The sequence below is a fragment of the Rissa tridactyla genome, chromosome 6 (assembly GCF_028500815.1).
Source record: "Rissa tridactyla isolate bRisTri1 chromosome 6, bRisTri1.patW.cur.20221130, whole genome shotgun sequence".
Lineage (NCBI taxonomy): Eukaryota > Metazoa > Chordata > Aves > Charadriiformes > Laridae > Rissa > Rissa tridactyla.
Genome location: NC_071471.1, coordinates 27,100,955 through 27,127,111, shown reverse-complemented (window position 1 = coordinate 27,127,111; position 26,157 = coordinate 27,100,955). Strand labels below are relative to the sequence as shown.

At 37.8% G+C, this 26,157-nt stretch overlaps 1 protein-coding gene across 4 annotated transcripts in view; it reads right to left on the bottom strand.

Annotated features, from left to right (window-relative positions):
• Positions 1-26,157, bottom strand: part of ACAP2 (ArfGAP with coiled-coil, ankyrin repeat and PH domains 2) — a 66,705-nt gene that overhangs the window by 19,392 nt on the left and 21,156 nt on the right. For 3 of the 4 annotated variants that reach the window (XM_054204805.1, XM_054204803.1, XM_054204806.1), the window contains exons 4-11: positions 25,135-25,188; positions 19,561-19,619; positions 18,875-19,058; positions 16,554-16,598; positions 15,434-15,529; positions 10,756-10,830; positions 3,814-3,926; positions 13-33 (exon numbers count right to left, since the gene is read on the bottom strand). In XM_054204805.1, the coding sequence (XP_054060780.1) occupies positions 13-33; positions 3,814-3,926; positions 10,756-10,830; positions 15,434-15,529; positions 16,554-16,598; positions 18,875-19,058; positions 19,561-19,619; positions 25,135-25,188 (647 nt within the window). The remainder of the gene's footprint in view (positions 1-12; positions 34-3,813; positions 3,927-10,755; positions 10,831-15,433; positions 15,530-16,553; positions 16,599-18,874; positions 19,059-19,560; positions 19,620-25,134; positions 25,189-26,157) is intronic. The other variant, XM_054204804.1, reaches the window with a different exon arrangement.

Genomic DNA, 26,157 nt, shown 5'->3' with positions numbered 1-26,157 from the left:
GCTGGTTGGTACCTGATGTGATCTGGCTTTTTCCTGTCATGTGAAAAAATGGGGTAGGATTAAAACATAAGGGAAAGGAGGAGAAGGAATGAAAAATGCAAAATGAGCAAAATAAGCAAAGAATTAGCATGATCTGAAAATACAGCAGAATTAAAAAGGAAAACATTTAAGGCAACCAACCTAAAAGCTATTCAGAACATACTGGTGTTTGATAAATGCTTTTCTCCCTACACATGTTTATTCATGCACATCTTTCTTCATGGTATGGGCTTATTTTTCATTTGAATTTCTAGGAACCAAAACAGCTTTCCACCTACTGCTCCACTATAATAAATGCACCTGATTTCAGTTCCTGATGCCTTAAGAAAAAAAATTGTGTACAGTAAGATATTTCATTTACAAACAGATAGACATACATTCAAAAAAATAAGTTTCCATACCTATTACTGTAAGACTTTGCAGTATAAAGATGTCATTTTGATTCCACTGAAATATATTATCTGAAATACTTGTGCATATCATACACTATCCATTAAGTCACAATAAAAAGAGATTGCAAAATCTCCAGCTCTTTCAAAACACAGCAACATTGAATTGCAAACAGCTCTTGTGGTTTACTTTGTAACCTACTCAAACACTATTTGTTTCTCAAGCCAGTGTCACACAGAACTATCCCAACAGGAAAAAAAAACAGGCACAAGCCCAAATAACTCAAGTCTTCAGACAATTAAACCCAAGCTGCCAGCTGCCCCAGAAAGACACTACATCATCCTAGCCAGGAATTAGCTTGGATTGGAAACAAAACAAGTTTTCATTCATAAGAACAGATTTGCCCCCCTTCAAAGGGCTGCATTAGATGGTTTTGATCTTTTTCTCCTTCAGCAAACAGACTTTTCCCAGCATAATCCACTATGGTGTCCATGGATTCATTGATCAAGACACGCACACAGAAGCATTGCAATTATCTAATCTGTTAGCTAGAATCATACTGGTGTGTGCCAAACCCAGACAAAATCCATTGTACCGTTTCCTTTTCTCTTAGGTTTTTAATGCTGGCAGGTATACACTAATAGTGGTAACTGCAATGACTTTTGGTGCCTTTAATTCACTCTAAAAGGAGTACTTAAAAAGGCCTAGAACCATCAAAATTTCAACCGACAGCAACAGGGGGGAAAAAGAAGCTACGGTTTTAAATACATAATACTGACAGTGGAATCGGCAGTTCACAAGGAAGATCAGCGCCATCGCCCTTGGTTCAGAACATCAGGAAATTCCAGTATTTCTTTCTAGGCAAATTCTTCTGGTTTTGCTTTAGCTGGTTAATTTTCCACACGCCTCCTCCAAAGATGGGCATATAATGAAGCAGCAAACTACCTATCTGGTAAGAACCCTGAAAATACCTTGTCTGGTTTGGGGTCTCTGACTTCAACTCTGAATTCCCTCATACAAAATACACATTCTTCCTCTGGTATCTCATTGTATATTTTTTACATACAAAACAGTTTAATGAAACGACAGTCATTTTTTGTACTCTACCTAGTGACTGGAAAAACACTCTCACCTCTAATATATGGTAAACTTTAATCAGTTCTAATCTCCCTGCAGCTGAAATGGCAATGCTACGTAAGTAAAGCGTTCCCTCAGTGGAAACAGGCAGTGGAAAGTAGGAACGACCACTTCAGTGCCTACAGTGTAGAAAGCAATCACAAATTTATTAAGATAAAAAATACTTCTCTATTTTAATTAAAACATGAAAAATGGGACTAAATTCAGAATCTAATAGCTGTCTTCATTAAGAAAGTCTTAAACATATATTTTATGTATGATAATAGCAGTAGTAGTTTCCTAACAACTAGTAATGGTTTATGAATATGTGAAATACAAAATTAAAATGATTGCTTCAATTTCTAAACACTGTTCAATGATAGCATATACAGTGGTATTCTCTGCCTAGTTCTGAAGCATCCAACTAACCTATCATAGTGAGATAAATTATCAAGAATCTAAGATTAAAAAAGGTTAAAGGTTGAGCTTCATTGAATACTCCTGTGAGAAACAGAATTAAAAACTATAAGCAAATATAAATTATATAGTAAAAGCAGGTAGCTCTGACTCATTACTGAGCTGTTTACCTTGGCTCTTTTAAATAACTTATTGTTTGGATATGTTTTTATTGTAGATGTTCAAACCTGTAACCTAACCTGAAAGAATGTCATTGTGTGTCTTGATTTAATTTTGACTTCCCTGGGTTTATTTTGTGTCCATTTACATTTACAACATACAGAAGTTAGTTTTAATCGAGTCCTACTCTCTAACCACCTTAAGGTAAGATACACGTACAGTATTACTAGGTATGAAGCCACGTAGAAGAAGAATATTTCTCAGCTACCTTCCAACACTTCTCTCCTGCTCCCCCCGCCACTTCCCTACAGAGCAAGGCCTTCATGCTGTCCAAAAGAAGAACCACCCGGAGAGCGAGCCAGAGTTTTGCCTTCAGTCACTTATCAAGAGGCTGCAGTCAATCCTGTGCAACGTGTTGCAAAAAGGATCCTTCCAGCCTGTTGAGAACCCAATAAAGGACACGCTCCTGCCCCATTACTGTGGATTTTTCTGTGTGTTTACGCTAGTGTTCAGACCAGGAACCTGCTTTTGAAGGGTATCTCAGTTTTCTCCCTTCACTGTCCTTGGTCTTGGAGAACTCTGAATTCTGCTTGGATGAAACTAACCCAGAAGGTATGTACAATTACAGATGGATAATCAGACCACAGGACCAGACTAGAAGTAGTCCAAAGCAAAATCCCTTACACTACTTGCACATGACTTGCTAATACAGACACGGTCTTATTGACACCAGTGGCCCCTGCACCAGTCTACAGATTTAAGTGAAGCAATCCAAATTTGTTATAGACTTGTAAAGTTCCAAAGATGCTCAAGGAATTATAGAATAATTTAGGGTGGAAGGGACCATATATTCAAATGCACATTCTGGCCTTTAGAACAATTTGAAATACGTTAACAGAAGCACCGATGCAAAAATTGCAGAGCATAAGATAGTAAGAAGAGCTCTATATCACAACTAATTGACTTTAAAATTCAAGAGCTATATCCAACTATACTGTAAATGCTCTAGCATATATAATATTTCCTTGAGAAAAACCACACAGCCTTGGAAATGCAAAAGAAATCCTGTTCAGGGAGAAAAATATTTAAGCAATACTAAAATATACATTGTTAGAGAGACATGACTAACAATATATTTTGAATTCCCAACAAGATCAACAAAACTACTAAGCAGAAGTCACTGCACAGGACAGGAATTGCAAAGGATAACAATTACATGCTTATCTTTCAGGAAAAATAACTTGAGTCCTGGAGTACTCGAGTCCTTCACTGTGTTTCCCTGCTTCCGATGGTTATACAACTTCCATTTTACTTTGTCCTCTAACACTTATTTTCCCAGCATATACATTCTCATAGCTTATTGTATACAATCCTAATTATTGCTCTCTATCAACCCCAAAGGAAGGCCAAAATGCAATTACCGAGCCAGACTGCACACAACAAAGCAAGCTTTCCACACATAGGACTTCTCCAGACTAAAACACACTCTTAGAAAAAGGCTTGCAAACAACTAGGACAGAAAATAAGAAAAAATGGCTTTGAAGTGTCATCTCTATGTTAATTAACAAAGTCGTCCAAGTGTTCTGTCAAAACTGTGGAAACAGTGAGTTGCACAGGTTATAAATCAGATCAGAATTTAGCTTAACAAGCAGTATCTTAATAAGTTAGTAAATATAGATTCTGTATAATTACCTGTTCCAAGTCTTGAAGGCATTGCTGGCTCGCTTAAATAGATAACCTTCCATAACAATACCATTGGCTGCATCTACATTGTATTCTAGTTTAGTATCATCACTGGAATAATCCTAGTACAAAGGAACAAGACAAGAAAGAGACATTGCAGTTTCAAACGAAACTTCAAATATAGTCAGTATTAATGTCCAAAAGAGTAAACATTTAGGACTAACATTTTGCTTGCAACACATATTCGTCACGCCATGACTCTCAGCTCCTGACTTTTTTTTTTTTTTTAAGCATTTTTAAGAGATCAGAAGGCTGAAGATTTTTACTTTACCCACACACAAGGGGAATTTCTTGCTCAGGTATTGGTGACCTCTATGGCCAAGCAGAGGACAAACTTTACTGACAGAGCATCTGATGCTTCAGCTGTCTGCTCAAATGGTCTCATGTACATTCCAAAGAAAGGGAGAGTAAGGCAGAGGAAAAGGGGCAATGGGAGTTCAGAGTCAAAACTGAAAAGCAATTGCAGCCTCTTGCAGACAACTGTATAGATACAGTTGTGTTTTAGCATTTTCTCCAGCTCTGTCATCCTGACGAGTGAGCCAGATCAGAACTCAGAAGACAAGTACCCAAATAAAGATGATGCTATCAGTTATCTCTAAATTAAAGCCGTCAAGGTGCTGGTAATGATGATGATGATGGCAACAAGAACTTAGCAGTAATTTTTACTTTATGATCTTTGACAAGAATATGAAGCTGTAAGTAGGACAAGGGAATATACATTTCAATCAATCTAATAACAAATAATAACAGTTAATAACAGTTAATAACAGGTTTACAAGTTTTAGAGAGGTTAACTGCTTCACATCTCCAGCAAAGATAGAGTAGACTAAGTAGTAATACATGTGGTGATTATTTGCTTTCATATCTCATCTGAAACAGCATGGACTCTTCCCAGGGAGCTACGGAGCTCAGGTATTCAGCGAGTGGGAGGCTAAAAAGCTACTAGGGGAGCATGAAAAAGCCCACATGGAATGACATCATTTGTCATAAGCTATCTCCAGAGATTAAATAATATGCATGCCATTATTTAATTTCACTGCTAGTAAAATATATCCTTAAAGTAGACTAGCAACATATGGCTTCCTCCCCTTAACTAGGGCAGAAGAGACATTACTGAAAATTAAGTTTCAGAACAAAAAAAGAAAACCAGGTTAAATACTGAAGACTCCAGAGATTTCATAACATCACTCTCCCATACCTTCAGCAGGTACTTTTTGTAAATTGCAAACATCAGCTTTCTGTGAATACTATGTCAGTATATCTCTGTTTTGTACTTTGCTCCTTCGGAATTTTTCTATACATATGAGAAAAGAGGCTATACAGCCCCCCTCACCCTCCTCCCCCCAAAAAAATCAGCTTCAAAACCAATACCATTAGCCCTATATAATATTCCAGCCTGCACACAAGTTTTCTGCTACATGCTATGTTTACTCTTATACATGCAGATGGTGTGGTCCAATCCAAGGTTAATTAAACAAGACAGTGAAGTGGTTACAAATATCAAAATGGGCCCTTTACACTCCCAGGCCAGCACAGCACCAAATTCCTTAAAATTACTCACAGTGTTTTCAGCTATTACCAATCTGAATAGATTTAACTAAGTTTGGAATGTTAATTCTAGATTTTTATTAATTCACTGGCAGAAGATCAATGCAAAAATAGAGTTCCAAAAGAAAATGGAACTATCATATCAGTACCATATACTGATCTGAATAAACATATAGGTTGCAAATAAAAGCTTCTCAAAAATCACAAGTTTGTGCATTTATTATTCAGCATTTAATAATTTTGATTTTCTGCCTGCTTTCTAGATCAGAACATGCTGAATATTAAAGACTTCACGTAAGCACAAACAGCCAAATATCACAGTACAATTTTAACTTAGTATTTCACGACTTATATGACATACAAATATTGTCAAAGTGTTAAAAGTCCTTTCTGGTTTTTTTTCTTATCCCCTCCAAATAATAAAAAAATAAGGAGAAAACCCCTGTAAGCACAGACTTAGTCTGATGTCACATTCCCTTCCCTCCCAAAAAACCTGATAAATTACTTTAACTTACCAGCTCCCAAACATAATGAAACCTGCTAAAGATTTGCATCTTCCTGCCTCAGTGATGCCTGCAACTCCTTCTCTAGTGAAAGACAACATACATTCCCTTTGTCTTTTCTGTCCAAACTACTACATAATCACATTTTCCTCCAGGTTTGGAGAACTGCTGCAGAAAACACAACTGTCTTTTCTTTTTACGCTTTGAAGACATATACAAGCATGACAGGAAAACTCCTTTGGATCATTTGTCATGCTACATTTACAGTCCAAATTGCCTAAAATACTGAGCTTTCCTCATGAAGTGCACTTAGTGTCATTTTTAATGGCTTCCCCGACTGACCTGCACCTTTAGAAAATAGATAAAGACACAAGAGTATACAGACAAATGTTTAATATTTTCCTAACTATATATAGCAGACTACCAACTGGGGGGCAAGGGAATAATGCTTCCATATGCTTTATCCATAAAACTTCATTGATAAAGTTGTGGTCAGGAAGAAGATAAAAAAAAACCCACTTTGTTTCAATTGAAAAGATAAAAGTAGAGAAAGGAACTGGATAAGCTGTGTCTGATCTTATAGTCTCTGCTATTTTATAATTAAAGAATAGGAGAAAAGCAGTCACATTATTAGTTTATTTTTATCTAGGCTCATGGAAAAGTTTAGTGAATCACAAAAAAAATAATCAGGGGGTAGAGAGAAATACATCCGTATCTTTCCAGTGTCCTGCATAAGAGAATCACATGTCAGTAAACCCAGTCACTTTATGTGATTCAGAATTTCGTATTCCTTAAACAAGCACCCAGCTGATAAAGACTGAATTTTAAACATCGTTTATTTACTAATTTGGTGTCAGTTAGGACTAAAGTGTGCGCCATCTAATCAGAACTACAAAAATTAAGCCAGTATAATGAAAGTTAGACTGAGGTGCCGTATCACACATTTCATTCAGATTTGAAGGAAGGAAAATATACAGCTTCTATTCTGATACACATTTTTCAAGGTTGGCAGCTACTGGAAGAGAAACATGTAGAAGTGGGTTATATAAATGAAACATACAACATGCTTTCATGCCTTTCTTTTTTTTTTTTTTTCTTTAAGTGTCTATGAGGGATAGCAAACCAGCTGGCAATGGAAAAAACTTTCATTTCCACAATTAATAGTAATCTGGTGGGTCACAGAATACTTGCTATCCTTGACAGTGTTTCAGTGAACATTATTTTCATATGAACTTATCAATTTATTACACATAGTAGCTTTATTTCATAGCTTGCATGCTTTCTGTTCCTCTACATACAATTTTTTTCTTGTTACCAAAACAAACCCTCATACTTTTGAGCAGCAGAGTCTTTGATTTATTTGCAATATGAAGACTGCCAGCAGGTCATGAAAGCTATTCAAGCCATTTTATCAGTAAATCTTAGGGATTGCGAGTACCAGCATTTTAACACTGAATATGTATTCAATATGTTTTTTACTTTAGAGAAGCAGAATTTTTAAGGTTTTTAAAAAGGCAGTAAATAGGGGAGCTCAAGTACCAAAAAACCCATTCATTTGAAAGTAACCCATAAGTTACTCCAACATATACTAAACAGAAGACATTAATTTTGCAACTCCCTCAGTTTAGAAAGTTGCTTCCATTCCCATCCCATCAGCAAAAAAGATGTTTGTCATGCCTAAGTTGAAAGTCCCTTGAGGAAGGGCTTAAAACAACAACAGACACAGCAAGTAACAAGGTTTACAGTCCAAGACAAAGTGAAAGAAGGCGAGATAGTCACTGAGCATACAAGACATTTGAAATACTGGCACATATTTGTCTTTTGAGCCAGGAATTAATTTGCATTACTTCTCAACAGCAGCTCTGGTTTATACCTGCTTTATGACTCTGGTAGCATCTGGTTTCCTATCACCTTGTTTACTCAAGATGTTAGAAATTTTCAAATCATTCTCACTCCAGCTGTTTCCTGAGCAGTTCTTTGGATGCAGATTTTATATTTTTTTAATGAAAAAGGGATTTGAATAGAACAAAAACTATTTAAAGTTCAATGCAAACATTTTTCCTGTATCATTTCCCTTATTTTAGAGCAAAATATTAGCTCTGTTACAAAACCAAAGTGCCATAATTCTGTTTACAGGTCCGACCAATTTTTAAATTATTTCTTAATTCAACATGTTACTACAGCAGTGGGCTGCAAACTGCTCAGAAAACAAGAGTTACAAGCCTTAAGTTATATTGACACTGTGACACCACTCTTTTGATATGAATCTTCCTGTATGAAAGTATACTGCAAAAAATTCCCATAATGATTACGATATTTCTAGATTGATAGTATCTGTTGCTCCAGATTAATACTGAAAAAATAATTTCTTACACAAAAAAATTTCCTGCATATTTGCTGAGTAAACAGAACACAGAAGTTAAAACAAACAAAATAATTAGACGTTAGTTCTCTTAGAAATCAAACTATAGTGATGACCAAGCTCTTCATGACTTTTGTATTAGCCTCTCAGACAACAGCCTAATTAAATAGGATGACGATCATAAAGAAAAGTGAGATGAGTTATTAAATTAGTGCAATTATTCTGCATGCATATGCATATATATGCAAACACAGGTAGTGGGTGGGTAGGTGTGTGCACATGTGCACTTACCTATACATTTCAGAAAAGGAACTGTTCTTTATCCACACAATGAAGAAAAGGCATCATTCTGAAGCATTAGATTAAAACTTCAGTATATTAAATGCATATATACCTCATGGAACATTCAACACAAGAAGCAGAAGTTTCAGTAGGTATAAAAAAATGGAAGGATTTGGCACTGGAAGATTTGGGAACATATGCCTAAAAGGCAGCCCACTGGAAAGCAACATCACAAGCCATGAGAACAGAACAGGGAACAAGGTTGCCATCCTGGTCAGGCTGACCAGGTGACAAATAATGATATAAAGAACAAGATTCAAGGTCTAAGGCACTTCAAGATTCTGAAATCCTGATGAGCTGGAAGCAAGCTTGGTGGGAAGGTTGAGAAAAGCACATAGGAGACAAAAAACAGACAGACAACATGATTTGAGTAAGAAACCAAGAAAATGATTTGACAAGCTCAGAGGAATCTCCAATAAAGCCTAGATGCACTAATGTAGGAATTATCATCACAAAAATGCATTGACAGGACAGGACACACCATATACAACTTGAAACACAGAACTTTAGAGGACAACATACAATACAATCTGCCCTGATTATATTTTAAAGACAATGTAAAATTGTCATTCAATTAAACTAAGGAACAACATATAACCTCATTATGATTGCCATTCGTACTAGAAACCAAGAATATTTATATTACACACAGATACAGTTTATTAAGTTTCATGAAGCTTAAAAGTTTCAATAGCCATTAATACTATTAGAAATAGTTTACCTGGAAAGCAGCCTTAAGCAGCATTTGAAGAAAAAAAAAAAAAGACGACTGTAAACACCACTGGCAACAGCAATTCACAGTAACAAGTTATTATTTCTAGAGCCAATTAACAGATAATTGTCCATAACCTACATCCTTCACCAAGCACCACTGTCCTCTAACAGTAAACGCCTCAACTACTGCCTGCTCCTGAAAGCGGGCCTATTGAGCCCAAACAAATTAAAATTTGAACTTCAATGTTAGTTCTCAGCTTCCATCTCTTTGGCATTTCCCCTCTTTTCTTCTCCTTCCCTGCCTGTAGTTATCTCCTGTCTGCCTCCAAACACAACACATCAGCGCTTCCCTAAAACCCATCATTGTGTCTTCTCAGTTTCAGTTACAGCAATCCTAATGCCTCCCACCAGCTCCTGCAGGAATGACAGGATGAAGTGCCAAAAACATTTTCAGCAACCAAAAATGTTACCTTTTCCCATTAGTATTAAAATATTGACTCATACTAAGGCTACCTAAATTATAATATTGGCATGTTTTCATTCCTGAATTTATTTACTGATCAGTTTCCAAGTACATTAGGCTTTTTTTTTTTTTATTTATGCCACCTAAACAGATACAGAATGTATTTAAATGAGAGTAAGAGTGTTGCATTACCTTTAAACTGGTATCTAATCCCTTTCAAAAGTACCTGCAGTATAAGCTCACTAGTGGACAGTTCAGTGGAAACACTTTTAACTTCTAGCATTATACCTGCAAAACCAATACTGATCTAGAGCTTCTGAAACATCCAAACAACAGAAGTCATTCCCCCCCACAACATGAATTATCTACATTTTTCTCAAAAAGCAAAAATAAGAACAATCAAAAATAAGCACAAATCTTCCCAAAACAGCCATTTAGTGTCATCACTTTCATATTTGTGTACGGTTGAACACCATACATTAGACAGCCTTTACAGAAGTTTACTTTTGCTCTTTCTATGCAATAGCAGCTGCCACACTACCTGAGAGTGCTGCACTCCTATTTGGCACAGTCCAGAAAGCGATACATATGACTGTAGGACTGTGCAGCATACACATCTCTTCCACAGATACACAGGAGGGCAAGATAGCAACTTTTACAGCTGTATTGAATCCAAGATGTAATAGGAATTAAGAGTTTTAATGAAATGTTAGAGTCACAGCATACAAATATATTCTACTGTTCTATTTATATTTCAGTCAAAACTAAACATAATATTCTGTTCTGCAATACAAAATGAACATCTGCAATCCAAGCCTGTGCTTAGTGATGTGTAAGTCTACTTCTCCGCACTAAATATACCATCCCTCACAGTTACGATGCAGAGATGCACTGCTGGGGAGAGATGCTAGCAAAAGAAAAATGTGTGTGCAGTCTGCCTTTTACATTCTCTCGAGTACCTTTTGTTGAATAGTGGAGTGCTTTTGCTCCATATCTCTCTTCTCCTTTGCAGCATCTACAGCCAACTGATCCAGCTGTAAAGAGAAACAGAAAATTGGATCTTTAGATTTCAAGAGAAATTTGGCTCAGTAGATTTCATAATGCTGACAAAAAAGAACACATTATGTCTAGACATTGCATGACTTTTGTTTTGTTTGCATAGTATAATTACTTCTCTGGTCACAAAGTGTTTACCTTGAATAACCACTGAAGCCTTGTTTAAAGCTCTGCACTACCATCCTGAATTAACCTCTACAAGAGGTGTACGTTTCTCATAAGCCTTAGAAGAACTGTTTCAAAGAACAGCATGGTGCCAAGCATATGCGACTCTACACCGCATTGGTGCTCAGGCTCCGAAGAGAATGACTCATGCTTTAGCTGCTCTCGCTGCCTGCCCGGCCTATGCAGCAGCACTGGCACTAACGGCACAAACCAAAAGGAGCAAATGCTACTGATTTTTCCCCTCCACAAAGAGGGGGGGAACTGCCTCCCTCAACCAGCCTTTCCTATTGATCGTTTTAATCAGAGCACCCAGTAGCATTTGAGCAAGATTCCCTGAAATCTTAAACAGAACCATTTAAACTGTTCCTAGTTTTAAGAAATAACAACAATATGACTTTGCAAAGAAGCAAGAGACTGTCACAATAGAGAGGATTTAGGTTAGCATCCTTACAGAGTCTGTGATAATAAAGAAACTCCTAAAAATTTGCTGCAAGCATGTCTATAACACTACTATATAAACTTTTTCCTTTTAAAACCAGAAGGGGAAAAAAAGGCAGAAAATTTAAGATATCCTGTAAAAGAATAAGAGGTGTTTTGTGGCTTTTTTGGTTGTTTTTTTCCTTCTTATTGTTTCTTGAGGTGGTTTTGGGGCAGGGGGAGGGTTAGCGGGGTGTTGTTTTGGTGTGAGTTTTTTTGTTAGGTTTGTTTTTGTAGTTTGATTATTTTTTTCCCCCACAGACTTGATGTTTAAGCAAGAAATACGGTGAAGTGGAGGAGCAGATGCTGCCCAGAAGACCAGCTAGCTTAGTACTTATGTGACATGCTACAGAATCTGACGAACTCCTCTTTATCGAGCCTGCAATACAAGCCTGCCATTAACCCCAGTCACAGCATCGTATTGAGTAACAATGCAGACGCAATACTGAACACAGAGGTCCAGCCCGCAGCTTGACATCTGTGGGACAGACCTCCTTCTACTCCAGGCCTGGAACAAGGAAGGCAGGAACAGTGTGCACCACCAGCTTCCAGCTGGAGTCCGTCACAGGGCAGAGGGCACAGCATGACGAACAGAATCTCTAATTCACACACAAATAGGATTGCTTCCACCCACTCTCATAACCACAAGCAAGAACCTCTGCCAACTCTGGTCATTTTCCCCGTGTTGTATTTCCCCTGCTTGAAAGGATACAAATGAGAGAAAAAAGGGACTATAACTGGCTCTTACACCCTTGTGCTAGACAGTCTCCAGCAATTAAGGAGCCATCAGATAGTTGGGACATCTGGATCCAATTCCATACTCTGTTACTTTTCTTAACTCTTCTCTCCCTGGCTTCTGCTCTGGCTCAAATGGCTATACCAGCACTTTCACACCCTAGAGATATTTATGAACATGAACACATTAAAGACTGAAGTGTCCAGACATCACATTTACGTAGCTATATGACTTAAAAATGATAGAAGAGCTTCAAAACAGAGCCTGGGCTGCCATTGTGCTCAAGGACCATTTTGCACCAAGAAGCTTGGGAAACCCATTCTTTTGTGATAAAGATGAGACGTGGTTCAAGGGCTGCTCAAGACTTTATAGGAATCAAGTTTCTTGCTAAAATCTCAGATTCAGTAATCTGCAAATGGCCTGCAAGAAATTCTTCCTCCTACCCTGCTAGAGGAAACAGAAGATAGCCACATTTAGATTAGGGCAATTACCTCTAATTTATCTTAAATACAAGTGTTTGCAGACCCATTTACCACAGCGTAAGTGCCAAAACAAAGTTCTGAATAGCAGCTCATTTCATCATTTACTTTTTTACTATCAAGACAACGTTGCATCATTCCCATTTCCAAGCTCAGAGCAGAATTTCTTCTTTTCACTCAGGTGAGCAGCACATCAACTGTCTTAAAAAAGACCAAGAGCATACAACTCTCAAGAGCTGTGGCCAATCACACAACTAAACTATCAAAATCGCAGTCATTACACCACTACTGGGCAGCCTTTAAAAAATTAAGTTTTTCAAAATACTGCGTTTACTGGTAAATGTATTTTTATAAAGATATAGTGCTATAAGTGGTATTCTGTAGAGAATTAAGTCAGACTAAAGTGTTTAGCTTTTTGAATAGTCATCTCAGAACAGAAATCCAAGTAGGATTTTTTTAAACTAATTCCGCATTATACATTAAAAGTGCCAAATGCCATCATTTCCATACAAAAGCTTGTATTACATTTGTGCACCATTACAGACTCCCCTACAATGATCTGATTCACAAGTAATTGTACCCTGACCTAAAATATTCAGAAAGCAAAGTTGCTCGATCCTATTCCATCATGTAAACCAGTTATTTTGAAAACGCAAAACAAAATAATTAAAAGTTATACCTATACTATTTAAAAATCACTTCAATTTTAATACTTCATGTGCTGTTAAGCCGTGTAATTAAGGCCATAAGCAAAATTTACCTGTGAATGCAAAATTCACTTACCAACAAAAAGAATCTGACCATGTTTTCAGAAAAATCTACCAAATCCCTGTTTCATTATGTCACAACATACCTTCTCTCTGACCTGTTAAAGGCAGAAGCTTCAACCAATACAAGCTGCAAAGCCATTAATGGTCAAACTTTCATAAGCTTTCATAAACAAGCCTGCTTCTGTCATGAACAATATCCACTACTTAAATGCCAAGGTCTGCCACAGAAGAATAATTCAGCAAGTTGTACAACTTTAGGGTCTTCAGCCTACCTTTGCTCCTATTGCAATATCTTTTAAGCATTTTCTGCTTTAGATTTTCTAAATTTAACTCCTTCAGTTGCTATGATACCAGCACCAAAATGAAAGTTACACAATACCCCTTACCAGATCAAGCAAAAGGATGACCAGCCATTCAAAAATAGCCTTGTGTTCCTTGCTCAAATAATGTCAATGAAATGGAAACATTAAAGCCTATCTGGTAGCATAAACCGCTGCCACCTCCATAGTTTTTGTCTCTTTTCCCCATCCCCTCTTCTGCAGGGGTACAGGACACACATTCCATACTATCAAAACACTACAGTTCAACAACTACAACCCAAAATGGAAGGATGTAAAAGAATAAAAGGCACAACTAAGGACAGTCATGTGCCCCTGAACCTTTCAAATGCCGCTATTACACCAAACCCGGAGGGCTGTAGCTGTACAGTCGCCTCCCTTGATGTCAGTGGCAGCTCAAACAGCCTCTCTCTTCTCAGCTCCATCACTTGCCCACCACACGCATGCACACACACAAGCACACACCGCCCCGACATGTGTTTGTACAAGTAATTAAGACCCACAGTAACCTGATTGAGGACTAGTCTAGCAGAAAAATAACTATTTTGACATTCAAGTGTTGGAGTTATTTTCCACAGTTCCTAATCTGCTTCACTGCACAGACACAGAAGCAGGTTGAGGGGCACAGATGCCAATGGTGCTGTGGCAGGAATAACCAGCTCAGAACAATGTCATTTCGTAGACACCGAATGACACATCTACTTCAGACAAACGCAAATAAGTGTCTGCTGTCACTTATTTGCTTCTGTATCTGGATAGACACTTAGAATTCGGGTTGGTTCTGTTTGGCGGATCAGGGTGGCAATAGAGGGTTTTGCAGCAGTGAAGTTGTTCCAAGTCCCTGGATAAAGGCAAAAAAAAAAAAAAAAAAAAAAAAGAGGGTTGTACAAGTATTTCCAGGCTCATTCAACTTGCACTGAAAACAAGTCAAGACACTGCTGAGTCTTCTTCCTGCACCACAGACAGATCTTCAGTTTAATATTGTATGTTCTTAATCTATCTTGGATAGCCTTCTTCAACGTCTCTGGTGTGTGGTTGGCTCTGGTCCATCTAACCTTTTCATGAGTCTGTCACTGAAAACCCAGAAGTTGCAATTGTGTGTTCTTATCAGAACTGGGCAAGAAGGATTCAACGTATGAACTCAGTTTTGCAGAACTTATTAAAATCAGACTTCTGTTTTATGGTCAAAGTTGCTAACACCACTTTTCTTTTAGGCACACTGCATAATTTATACAGTAAATAATTAATGTATAAAAGTAGAAGGAAAAAATCCTCATCTACTTTTTATTGTTAAATATATTTATAACATGGGTCATACACAAGAAATTTTAACACAAAGTAATCCAGTGTCCCGAATAACATACGATACCTCAAATGGCACTACATGGTTATGTTTAAGTATATAAATCCTAAAGATAGTAATAATTTTATTGTACAGACAACTTTCAGTTTCTATTTTCACTCAAACCACTCACACTGTATTTTTGTGCTTTTCCTCTCTCATACTAGAGTTCCCTTTTTGTTGAATAAATCTATGTCGTACCTGATATGTATGCATATATCATGTTTTCATCCATCCCAGCATATAGTTATGAATTTTTAAAGTAATTTATTACCTGTGCACCAAGATCTTTCATGTAGGGCTCAAGCTCACTAAAAAGGTCATAGCCTTGATGGAAAAAAGCCAGATGGGCATACATAAACGATAACATCTAGAAGGAAAAGAAAGTGTATTTTTTAAAAGGAAAAATATTTATCAGATAACACATAAATATATCACTTAACTAATCCACATGAACAAATTTAAAATACAATTCCAGGGTTAATTTCTGCTCTCCTGTGTCCTGGCAATTTTACATCAATATCTCATAGAGCTTCCAGTGTTGTAAAGCAACACGCAAGGTAGAAGGCAGCAAAGAACCAAGCCAAAAAATCTCAGAAATTAGTTAACAGGATTAAACCCATTAACAAAATAAATCCATGTAAGGGCAGAAAATTACTTCTAATTCATGTCATTGTTAAATCTGTTTAAGACCATCCAGTCTTAAAAAAATAAAAGAAGTTGGGAAGATACGGAGCAGAATGGTAAGCAGCTATAAAGCTGTGATACAACTAAAGTTTTTGCTATTTAAAGGAATTAAGGAAATTATGGGAGCGCAACTGTAGCCCTTTGAAAGAAAAGCCCCATTTAATTTGGCAGTCTCTACCCCAGTTAACTTTTTACAGAGATAATATGAAGCAGAAAAAGGGAATGCAATCAGAAGAAAACTAGCATACAGATATAGGTGTATATTAATTTAGCAGATACCATACTAAAGTGTATTGTATATTTGCTATTACAATTTGATATTTACATAAAAAATACCATTTTCATAGAAAGAGATGAATCCATCTTAGAATAGATTATAAGTACTTATTGTTTATAAATTAATATAGCAGACCTAAACAGCATAATTATTGTCAGACAAAGTTTGATTTTAACCATGAAACATATCAAAGAATCAACAGCAGTGAAATCCTTAAAGTGTCCAAATCTGAACCAAAAGGATTGCCTAAAACAGTTAAGCATCTTTGCCCAATTATAGTGAAGGCCAAACTGACTGCCAAAGTGCCAAATGTACTGGTAACATTCTGGTGGGTAAGAGGACTAAATTTTTAATATACTGCTTTGCAGTCACATTTTTGATTTCAGATGTATTTAAATATCTTCTGTACAGAAAATAAAGTATATCTTACCGATTTTAAGATTTCTGCTCTCCTTTTGGACTGAAGAACGTTGATCTGGGAAAAAAAAAAAAACAAACAAGAAGCTTATTTTTTATTGTACCTGCACATTTTTTGCCACAGCAGTAAACTTCAAATTACTCCAAATAATCATATCAAAGCTTAAAACATTGGAAGAACATAACATCAGATTTCACAAGGCACTTTTAAAAGAAAACACATGCTAGTTTTGTCATGATATTAAAGTGATGCATTCAGAAAAAGCTTGCAAAGCTAGAACTTCACAGTGACAGTCACAACTTTCTTACATTAGGAGGGAAAATATAAGACACCACGTGTTAGCTAAAAGTAATGTAATACACATTTCAAGCAAGGAAAACTGGTATCCATTTTCAAGAGATTGAATTAATCATGTTTCAAATACCCTTTCTGACAGCATGAGCTAAACCAGCCCCCCAGCTTCATACAGCAGCTGCTCTCTGCACCACTGCGGGCTCCTGCCAGCGGAGAGGAAAGGACAGGGCTTGTTTATTTTTCCCCTCAGGCTGACATTGTCTAAAGGGCCCCGACACTGGGATATAGCCCCAGCCTCTGAAACAAGCAAGATCGTAATAACTTCAATAAGTAACTTTTCATACATACTTGCACTTTTAAGTTAGCTGAAGATCAATGGTATCGCCCTAGAACTTGAAGAATTTCACATTATATATAAAAAAATAACTGTTTTTTTACGTTCACCCAGTTCCTCTATCCTCTTTGTCCCCTAGTCTTTAAGATTGTCATCCAGAACTACAGATTGTACTTTAAAAGCCTCACTTAGCAGAAACATGCATGATTTTGTAATTTAACACCTCCATGTCGGTTTGAAATTTCAGCAAAAGAAATAAACTTACTGAAGCTATAATCAAAACCAGATTGTACTTCTATACTTAAATACTCAGTATTTTGGAAAAGCTTCTGCAGGAAAAATAATTAAGATTATTTGTATAGAACAAACCCTCAACTTGTGAGGATAAAAAAAAAAAAAGGAAAAGAAAGGTTTTGAAATACAGTTGAAAGCCAATATAGCTACAAAGAGACCATAGTTGTGAAGTCATTTTTCCGGAAGAAAAGAATCACCCAAGTAGAAAGAATTCCTGAAGCTGAATTAATTTTTCCCTGCATTAATTAAGAGATGCTGAAACTTTTCCCCGTTACTTTAAATGCATCTTTATCACAGGAACTGCTCATGCTTTGAGCATACAAATTTCAGGAGGCAAACGATCTGCAGTTCAATGCACAGACAAGGAACCAGCCTACAGTAATGACTGCCAGCTTTCTCCCCCCACTACCATTTGCAGTTAGTAAAAATAATCAAGTGCTACATTTTAAACATCAAAATTAACTTTGTCCTTAGCGTTCAAAAGGCAGGAGTTCAGTGTTGACCACTGACCACCATGTGCCCGGACTGATCTAACCAATTCCACTTCATTTTACAGTAATATATGCAATTTAAAGAACAGTTAACTAAGCTTTAAATAACTGGCTGGACTGTCACAAATCAAGACGATAAAGTCTAACCTAAAACTAACACCATTTTAAAGGGTTGTTCTGTGTTTGATCGCAGGAGAACCCCAGACCTATTTAGGAGCCCCTACCCTGTCGTACTATCTGAATTGCAATAATCCTGTTTTGCTGTAGTTGTGGGTAACTATGAAACAGACGAACTGTAATTGACTGAAAACATATTATTATTTCACAGGATTCAACATCGTAGGACAAAGAACATCTCTCAACACTCTACAGGAGATCTGCACTAAAAAGCAAAGGAGTAGTTGTGTTCTTGATTTTCCCTGTGGCACAACGCCAAACTCCGAGGCTTCTAGACAAGTAGGATTTTTTAAATAAAACCCAAAGCAAACAGCTGAAATTGTAGTAGTAGCCAACATCCTGTATCAGAATTATTCAGGTAATTTGTATTTCCTAGACTAGGTAACAATTTTTACTTCAAATACATAAGGAACTACAGCATAGACAACTCAGAAAATACATTTAGGTAATTATCAGGCAAATACTGTTTTTCCAAAATTAATGTTCAAACTGAAAATTCAACTGTGTCATTACAGCAACTGCACTGAATACTGAAGCGCTAAGCAACAAGAATGCATCAAGTAAATTAATTTTGCTCAGATTTCATTAAAAAAAGAAACTACTTGCAAATAAAGTTATTCCTTTTTCTCTGAATCTCCACAGTTTGAGAAACTTACAATAAGAACTTCTAAAGGACATATTTCTAACTACATGACACACGTATATACATGGTTTTGAAAAACAACTTTTATTGCTGCACTTACCTGAAGCACATAATCCAGAGCTATGTGTCGAAAACATTTCCGTGTTGCAGTCAAAATATTGGTTGCTTCCTCTACTTCGTGTTGCTTATTTCTTTGAACTTGGGCATTTTTTACCAGAGCATTCTCTTTTTCTTCACTAACTTTTTCAAACTGTTTCTTTGCATCTTTAAATTTCCTAATATCTCTAAATAAAAAGGAAAGATGGATAACAAATAAATTCCAAAGCATGAAAAGTGTTTGACGATAAACTAGACAGAACATGCTCGTGACTGCTATAGCTATTTTCTTTGCTTTCATGTTCTTCAATAAATGCTGGGATCAAATGGAAATCATACAAAATATGATAGAAGCTTCTCTATCTCTCTCTTCTGAGGAAAGGACAAAATTGAAAATTAAATAAATGCATCTCATGCTTACTGAGGAAAAGCTTTGGTAAGCACTTTTCCCCCTTCCCTAGACAAATGACAACATGTAATTAAGATCAGTAATTCATACTATCTCAACATTTCTGCAGCTGGATCTAAAGCCTCACTGATTTGGGGTGATTCTTGACAAGCTTTAATATACAATTCTCAATTTATGGCTGGCGATTTTCAGGAAAGATGTTTCACCAACCCACTCAAATCAGATGTTTTTAAATTCTATTTTACCTATAATTTTCCCATTACAAGTGCAAATTAACTTACTCTTTAACGAAAGTCTGAAGCTGTGCTTTAATTGATCTTTGGGTTTGGTCAAACAGGATCTGAAATAAAAGCATCGTGTAGGTCAATAACTTAGGAGTGTCCATAACTTCATTTTAGACATATACATAGTTATGCAGAATTAGGTGGGAATTATTATTAAACCAACGTGGCTCTAATATCAAAATATAACACCCTTCAAAGTAGTTTTGAAATAAATAAAAAAGCAATAAAATAAGGAAATTAACACAAACCAAATGCCTCTTGCTGGTCTTTTCTTAAAGATTGTGAGTATAAAGGAGAGACGAAAGCTCCTGACATTTTATTCTATCATCCTGACAAGGTAAGACACACCCACTTTCATAGAACACGTTTATTATGATTATTAAACAGTCAAGAAAACTGCCGTACAAACAGCTTCGAAGAAACAACTTCATTAAGTAACAACCTCTTTTGAACCTTATAAGATTTTCACAATTTAACCAACAACTAAAAGACAAATGAAACCATAGAAAGAACATGCCCTTAATCTCCAGCAAAACAACACTGACTGAAATTAGTGTTGAAAATGTAACGTATATGAGCAATTAGTACCACGCCCTTTACATAAAGTTTGTAAAAAACCCAAAACAACCAACACTGTGAAATGCTAAAAGAATGTCTGCTTCTTTTTTCTAAAATTAAGTGTTCCAAGCCACGCTTCTCAAATTTCTTATGATTTGCGGAGGGTGGGAGGAAGGGAGACAGAATATAATCTTCTCATTCGGACTGTAAAGATCGAGAAATTTGTTAAGTTTCCAAGGCCAAAGCATACCTGGATGTTAGACAACCTGTGTTTTCTCTTATGACCCCAGAAATTCTAACTGAGAAATGAAAATGCACGTTCTTTCAGCTTCACATCTGCCCTCTGAGTTTTAGGACAGAATGGAACAGGTCAATAGCTATGGGACAAATCCTTTTGCCACTTATCTTTGTGCAGACCACAAATGGTGCCTTAATTTCCAACTCCTCTACACCTCCCCTTCTGCATTACAAAAACATACAAGGCATGATCAATGGCATGATCAAGGCATGATTAATAGTCAGAGCAGCTACCCCCAGGGTCTTCAGCTTCTTGGGCTGGAAGATAAGAATGGAGAACAGAACAACTCCCCTGTAATCCAGGAGGAAGTAGTTAATGATTTGCTTATGCACCTGGACACGCATAAGTCTATGGGGCCGGACGGGATTCACCCAAAGGTTCTCAGGGAGCTGGCAGGAGAGCTCACCAAGCCTCTCTCCATTATCTATCAACAATCCTGGTCAACAGGAGAGGTGCCGGATGACTGGAAGGTGGCCAATGTGACGCCCATCTACAAGAAGGGCCAGAAGGAGGATCCCGGAAACTACAGGCCTGTCAGCCTGACCTCGGTACCGGGAAAGATCATGGAGAGGATCACCCTGAGTGAGCTCTCAAGGCAAGTGCAGGGCAGCCAAGGGATCAGGGCCAGCCAGCATGGGTTTATGAAAGGGAGGTCCTGCCTGACCAACTCGATCTCTTTCTATGACCATATGACCCGCTTTCTCAATGAGGGGAAGGCTGTGGATGTTGTCTACCTGGACTTTGGTAAGGTGTTCGACACCATCCCCCACGGCATTCTCCCGGAGAAACTGGAGAATCATGGCATAGACAACTGTACCCTCCGCTGGATAAAAAACTGGCTGGATGACCGTGCCCAGCGAGTTGTGATTAATGGAGCAAAATCTGGTTGGCGGCCGGTCATCAGTGGTGTCCCTCAGGGCTCAGTTTTGGGGCCAGTCTTGTTCAATATCTTTATTGATGATCTAGACAAGGGGATTGAATGCACCCTCAGTAAGTTTGCGGATGACACCAAACTAGGTAGGAGTGTTGATCTGCTTGAGGGTCGGAAAGCTTTACAGAGGGATCTAGACAGGTTGGATCAATGGGCCAAGGCCAATGGGATGAGGTTTAATAAGGCCAAGTGCCAGGTCCTGCATTTTGGTCACAACAACCCCGGGCAACGCTACAGGCTTGGGGAAGAGTGGCTGGAAAGCTGCCCGGCAGAAAAGGACCTGGGAGTGTTAGTGGACAGCCGGCTTAACATGAGCCAGCAGTGTGCCCAGGTGGCCAAGAAGGCCAATAGCATCCTGGCTTGTATCGGGAACAGCATGGCCAGCAGGAGTAGGGAAGTGATGGTGCCTCTGTACTCGGCACTGGTGAGGCCTCACCTCGAGTACTGTGTTCAGTTTTGGGCCCCTCACTACAGGAAAGATATTGAAGTGCTGGAGCGTGTCCAGACGAGAGCCACCAAGCTGGTGAGGGGTCTGGAGAACAAGTCCTATGAGGAGAGGCTGAGGGAACTGGGCATGTTTAGTTTGGAGAAGAGAAGGCTGAGGGGAGACCTCATTGCCCTCTACAGCTACCTGAAAGGAAACTGTAGAGAGGCAGGGGTTGGCCTCTTCTCCCAAGGGAATAACGACAGGACCAGAGGAAATGGTATGAAGCTGCGGCAAGGGAGATTTAGATTAGATATTAGGAAGAATTACTTTACTGAAAGAGTGGTCAGGCACTGGAACAGCCTGCCCAGGGAGGTGGTGGAGTCACCATCCCTGGAGGTATTTAAGAAACGTGTAGACATGGCTCTTAAGGGCATGCTCTAGTGCCCAAGATTATTGGTTTGTGGTGGGGTGTTGTGTGTGGGGTTGTGGGTGTGGAGTTTAGTAGGTGGGTGGTTTTTTTTTTTTGGTGGTTTTTTTTTTTTTTGTGGTTGGACTCGATGATCTCAGAGGTCCCTTCCAACCACTAAGATTTTGTGATCACAGAATCACAGAAAACAGAGGTGAAAAAATATAAGGAAGTAGTAGTTGGCCCAACTGAACACAATCTCTTCCAAAAAGTAAAGATCTTTAAGTGTTAAATAATTTTATTGAAAGAGCAAGTCAAGAACTCAGAGTTTCAGTTCAAGCAATGTTTTGTTTAAATGTTCTCAGTCTTAGTTTCCCTATTCACAACATTTGGGAATAAAAAGCCAGGCAATGCCAAGTACTGACAGCAAAACCTTTACCAGCTTGTAAGGAACTAAAGGAACAAAAACACAACTAAGTCGCACATTAACAGTGGTACTATATCCTCCATCCAGTCTCCATTTTTGGAGGTTTTCAAGACCAAATGGGATAAAACCCTAAGTAACCTGCTCCAACCTCTGAACTGTCCCTGATTTAGGCAGGCAGTTGAACCAGACATCTCCCGAGACCCCTTCCGACCTGAACTGTCCTACATCTAACAGTAACACATGGAAGAACTTGTTTGTATTCCCTCTTTGGGAAACCAGAAAAAACAGACAACTAGACTAGATAAAGAACTTCTTGACAAGCTGGAAGTCACGCTGGGACTACTCCCACTACTGACATTTAAGCTTGCCAGTGCCTGAGGAGAGCACCAATCAAGATCAATACAGAAAGAGTATAACCAGATGGGAACTCAACTGATTAGTGGACTCCCAGAAATAAGAACCTTGCAATTCTACTTACAGTAATGAAGACGAAAAAAAGGCAGAAAAATACACATAGTTTTTTTTCCTAAAAGAACAAGGGAAAAAATGCCGATACCACGATCTGACTAGATTTACAGCCTTTTGTACACATTACCTTTCACACACTCCAAACCAAGTCTAAGAAAGCTGCTATTTGGCCTAAGCTGTCAAAGCTACTCCCCCACTGCTGGATCAGTGAAGATGCTGCATTAGTCTGGTTCCTAGCCTGATTTGTAGCAAAGCCTCATATGAGAAAACAGAGTGTCATCCAGATCTTCTCAGTGGGACTACCTCCCACCCCTCCCCTCCTTCCTCTGGAGGATGCCTGCCCCTCCTCCTTCTTCCTCTAGCTGCTTCTCACTTGTGATGGCTCTCCTGCCAACGCGGTCAGCAACAGAACTGACACTCTGAGCTAGTAAATCCTGCTGAACTAAGCAGATTCACAAAAAGCAACGCAGGACCACATGTCTGGCAAAGCTCTACATCAGAACCTCATAACATGCCTTACTTCTTACATTCTTGCCTTCTGGTAAAAGTCATTGTTCTACTCCCTGTGCTTGAGTATAGCGAGGAAGTGAAGGGCGGAAAAAAAAAAACCAGGACAGAACTCAGAGTGGCCCTACTTAAATCTGCAAAGAAATCTTCTTTTAGAATGCCTTGATCTTTGCTTTCTGCCTTCAAACTGCCCTAAAGGGAGAGCTGTGCTGTGCCAAATTTTGCCGAAGCACTTCAAGCCACAATCACATAGAAAAATATCAGCAGCAAGAACATAGGACCTAGGTCAGATATGTCAAAAAAACTCAACATACCATATAGCAGAAAAACAGTTAAGAGGGTAACTAGCAGCCAGAAGTGTGATGAAAAGCGTAAAATAGGGACGGTCAACTGGTTTCTTCTGCTCAATCTAACCTGCAGCAATCACCAACAGGAAGTAACACTTTCTCCCACTGCTGCTGCTTTGAACCGTTGCACAAGCTTCTCTCTACCATCAAAGTATCACTGTCCACTTACTTCCCTCCTTACAGTTTTCATTATATTAGGTGTAGATACATACACCTCATAGAATGGAAAGGAAATCCAACTCAACAGTATTAACCTGCTTCCCTTTGTTTCCCTTCCCTTCTACAAGTGTGAATTTTCAAAAAAATGCCTAATAAGGCAGTTTTAGGAAGGTAAGTTAATGCTAACAAAATTAATTTCATCTGAAGCTGTTTGAACTGTATTCTCTGTATCTCACTACATTTTAAACTCCTAGTGATATAAAAAAAAAAATAATTTTAAATGCCCTGCATATTTTCACCACTTTGGAGACACTTCAGTTGCTTTCCAGCAACTTGTTAGAAAATGAAAGAAAAACAGTAGGGGCCAAGGGAAGAGAAAGAAAAACAGAAGAACTAACGCATCCCTTTGGCTTTCAGAATACAAGACTAAACTCTTTAGAGGAGGAAAAAAAAAAAAAAAAAAAAAAAATCGGTTTTCAATCTGGGCAAAACCGAGCTCTCTGATGAAGTATGATATGCTAAAAATCACTATTCGTCTCAAATCCTAACATTTTTCCCTTTCTCTACACCTGTCTAAATCAGTCATACTGTCAAAAAGACAACTACACACAAATCAGAGATGCTTCATTTTGTGCATTATAAGGGATGGGGGGAAAGATGTAGAGATTACAGAAAAGGTAACTGTTATTTCAGCCCAGCAAAGAAATATGCTCCTAGTTAGTCAGTGCTGCCCATCAACTTGATTAAAAAAGATGAAACAATTCAGCATTTACTCTGTCTTACAGCACTGGGTTTTCGCAAAGCTTACAAATTCCAAACAAAAAATAAAGCGAGATAAAAATCTGCAGAAAAGGGGATGTTTATAAATACTTCATAAACAAAATATAAATAAAATATTTAGAAGTATAAAATGAGAGACATTTAATATCACTTAAACCACGATTTTGCAAATACTACCAACAAGAAAAGCTTTAGCATTCTTCTGTTATCAAATATAACTAGAGGCAAGCTATCAGTGTCATGTTTCAGCTAGAAATACTTACATTGTGATAATTGATCATTTCCTGTAAGGTGTCAGAGAACTTTGTCAAGCTGGTCTGTAAAGAGAAAAACAAAGTGGTTTAAGTTAAGCTCTACCAAATACACCGCACGAAAGCAAGGTTTCAGAGGTTTACAGCTTTTCAGTAAAGAACTTGAGAATTGATTTTCCTTGGCATGATTATTAAACTAAAACCATTATGCTAGAAGGAGAAAATGGGAGTAATATCAAGCAGATCTATTAAAGCTACAAGCAACAAAAATGTTACTGCTACCTACCTATACATAAAGGATCAAACTGAAGCAAAGCAGGAAAAATTCAAATTAAGTTGACTAAACTATGGGAAGTTCACGTAATTTAACACATTAATTTACAATATTTCATATTGCACTACTTAATATTTATTAATGTTTAGTACTTTAACTCCATAAACTTGGTTAACACGCTGTAATTATCAGTAGACACAGATTTACTGTAGGAACTCCTGCCTCAGCTGATAAGCTTCGCAACACTGAAATCAATCTGTAGAATCAATGTCTCAAAGACAGTTAGAAAACAATTATCCCTAATAGATTTGGATAACTGTTTATTGCTTACACAACAAGTGTAACAAAAACCTACTTGAAACTGAATAATGTAAGTTTTACTAGTTCACCATCGCACTACATTTCAAGCACGTAAATTTCCAGACAACAGTTTCAGTTGCACACAGACTATACTGAAGTTCCCAGGCATCACCTATTTCAACCAGCGCGTGAAGATGCACACATGTAATTGATGTTCTATTACATAACGTGCATTAAATATAGATGATACAGAGATGTGTAATATGCAGGTATAATTATGTGCACAATTTCATACCTCATTTCAAAGTAACATAGACAGGAAATGTATTAGCTGTTCCAGATTAGCCTACCAAGACATCAGTCTGCGGTAACACCAAAGTGGGGTCTGTGCATTTAAAAATTTAAATCTATGAATTAGAGAATGCCAGCTCCAGGACCCAAAAGAATTTTGTTTAAGTGAG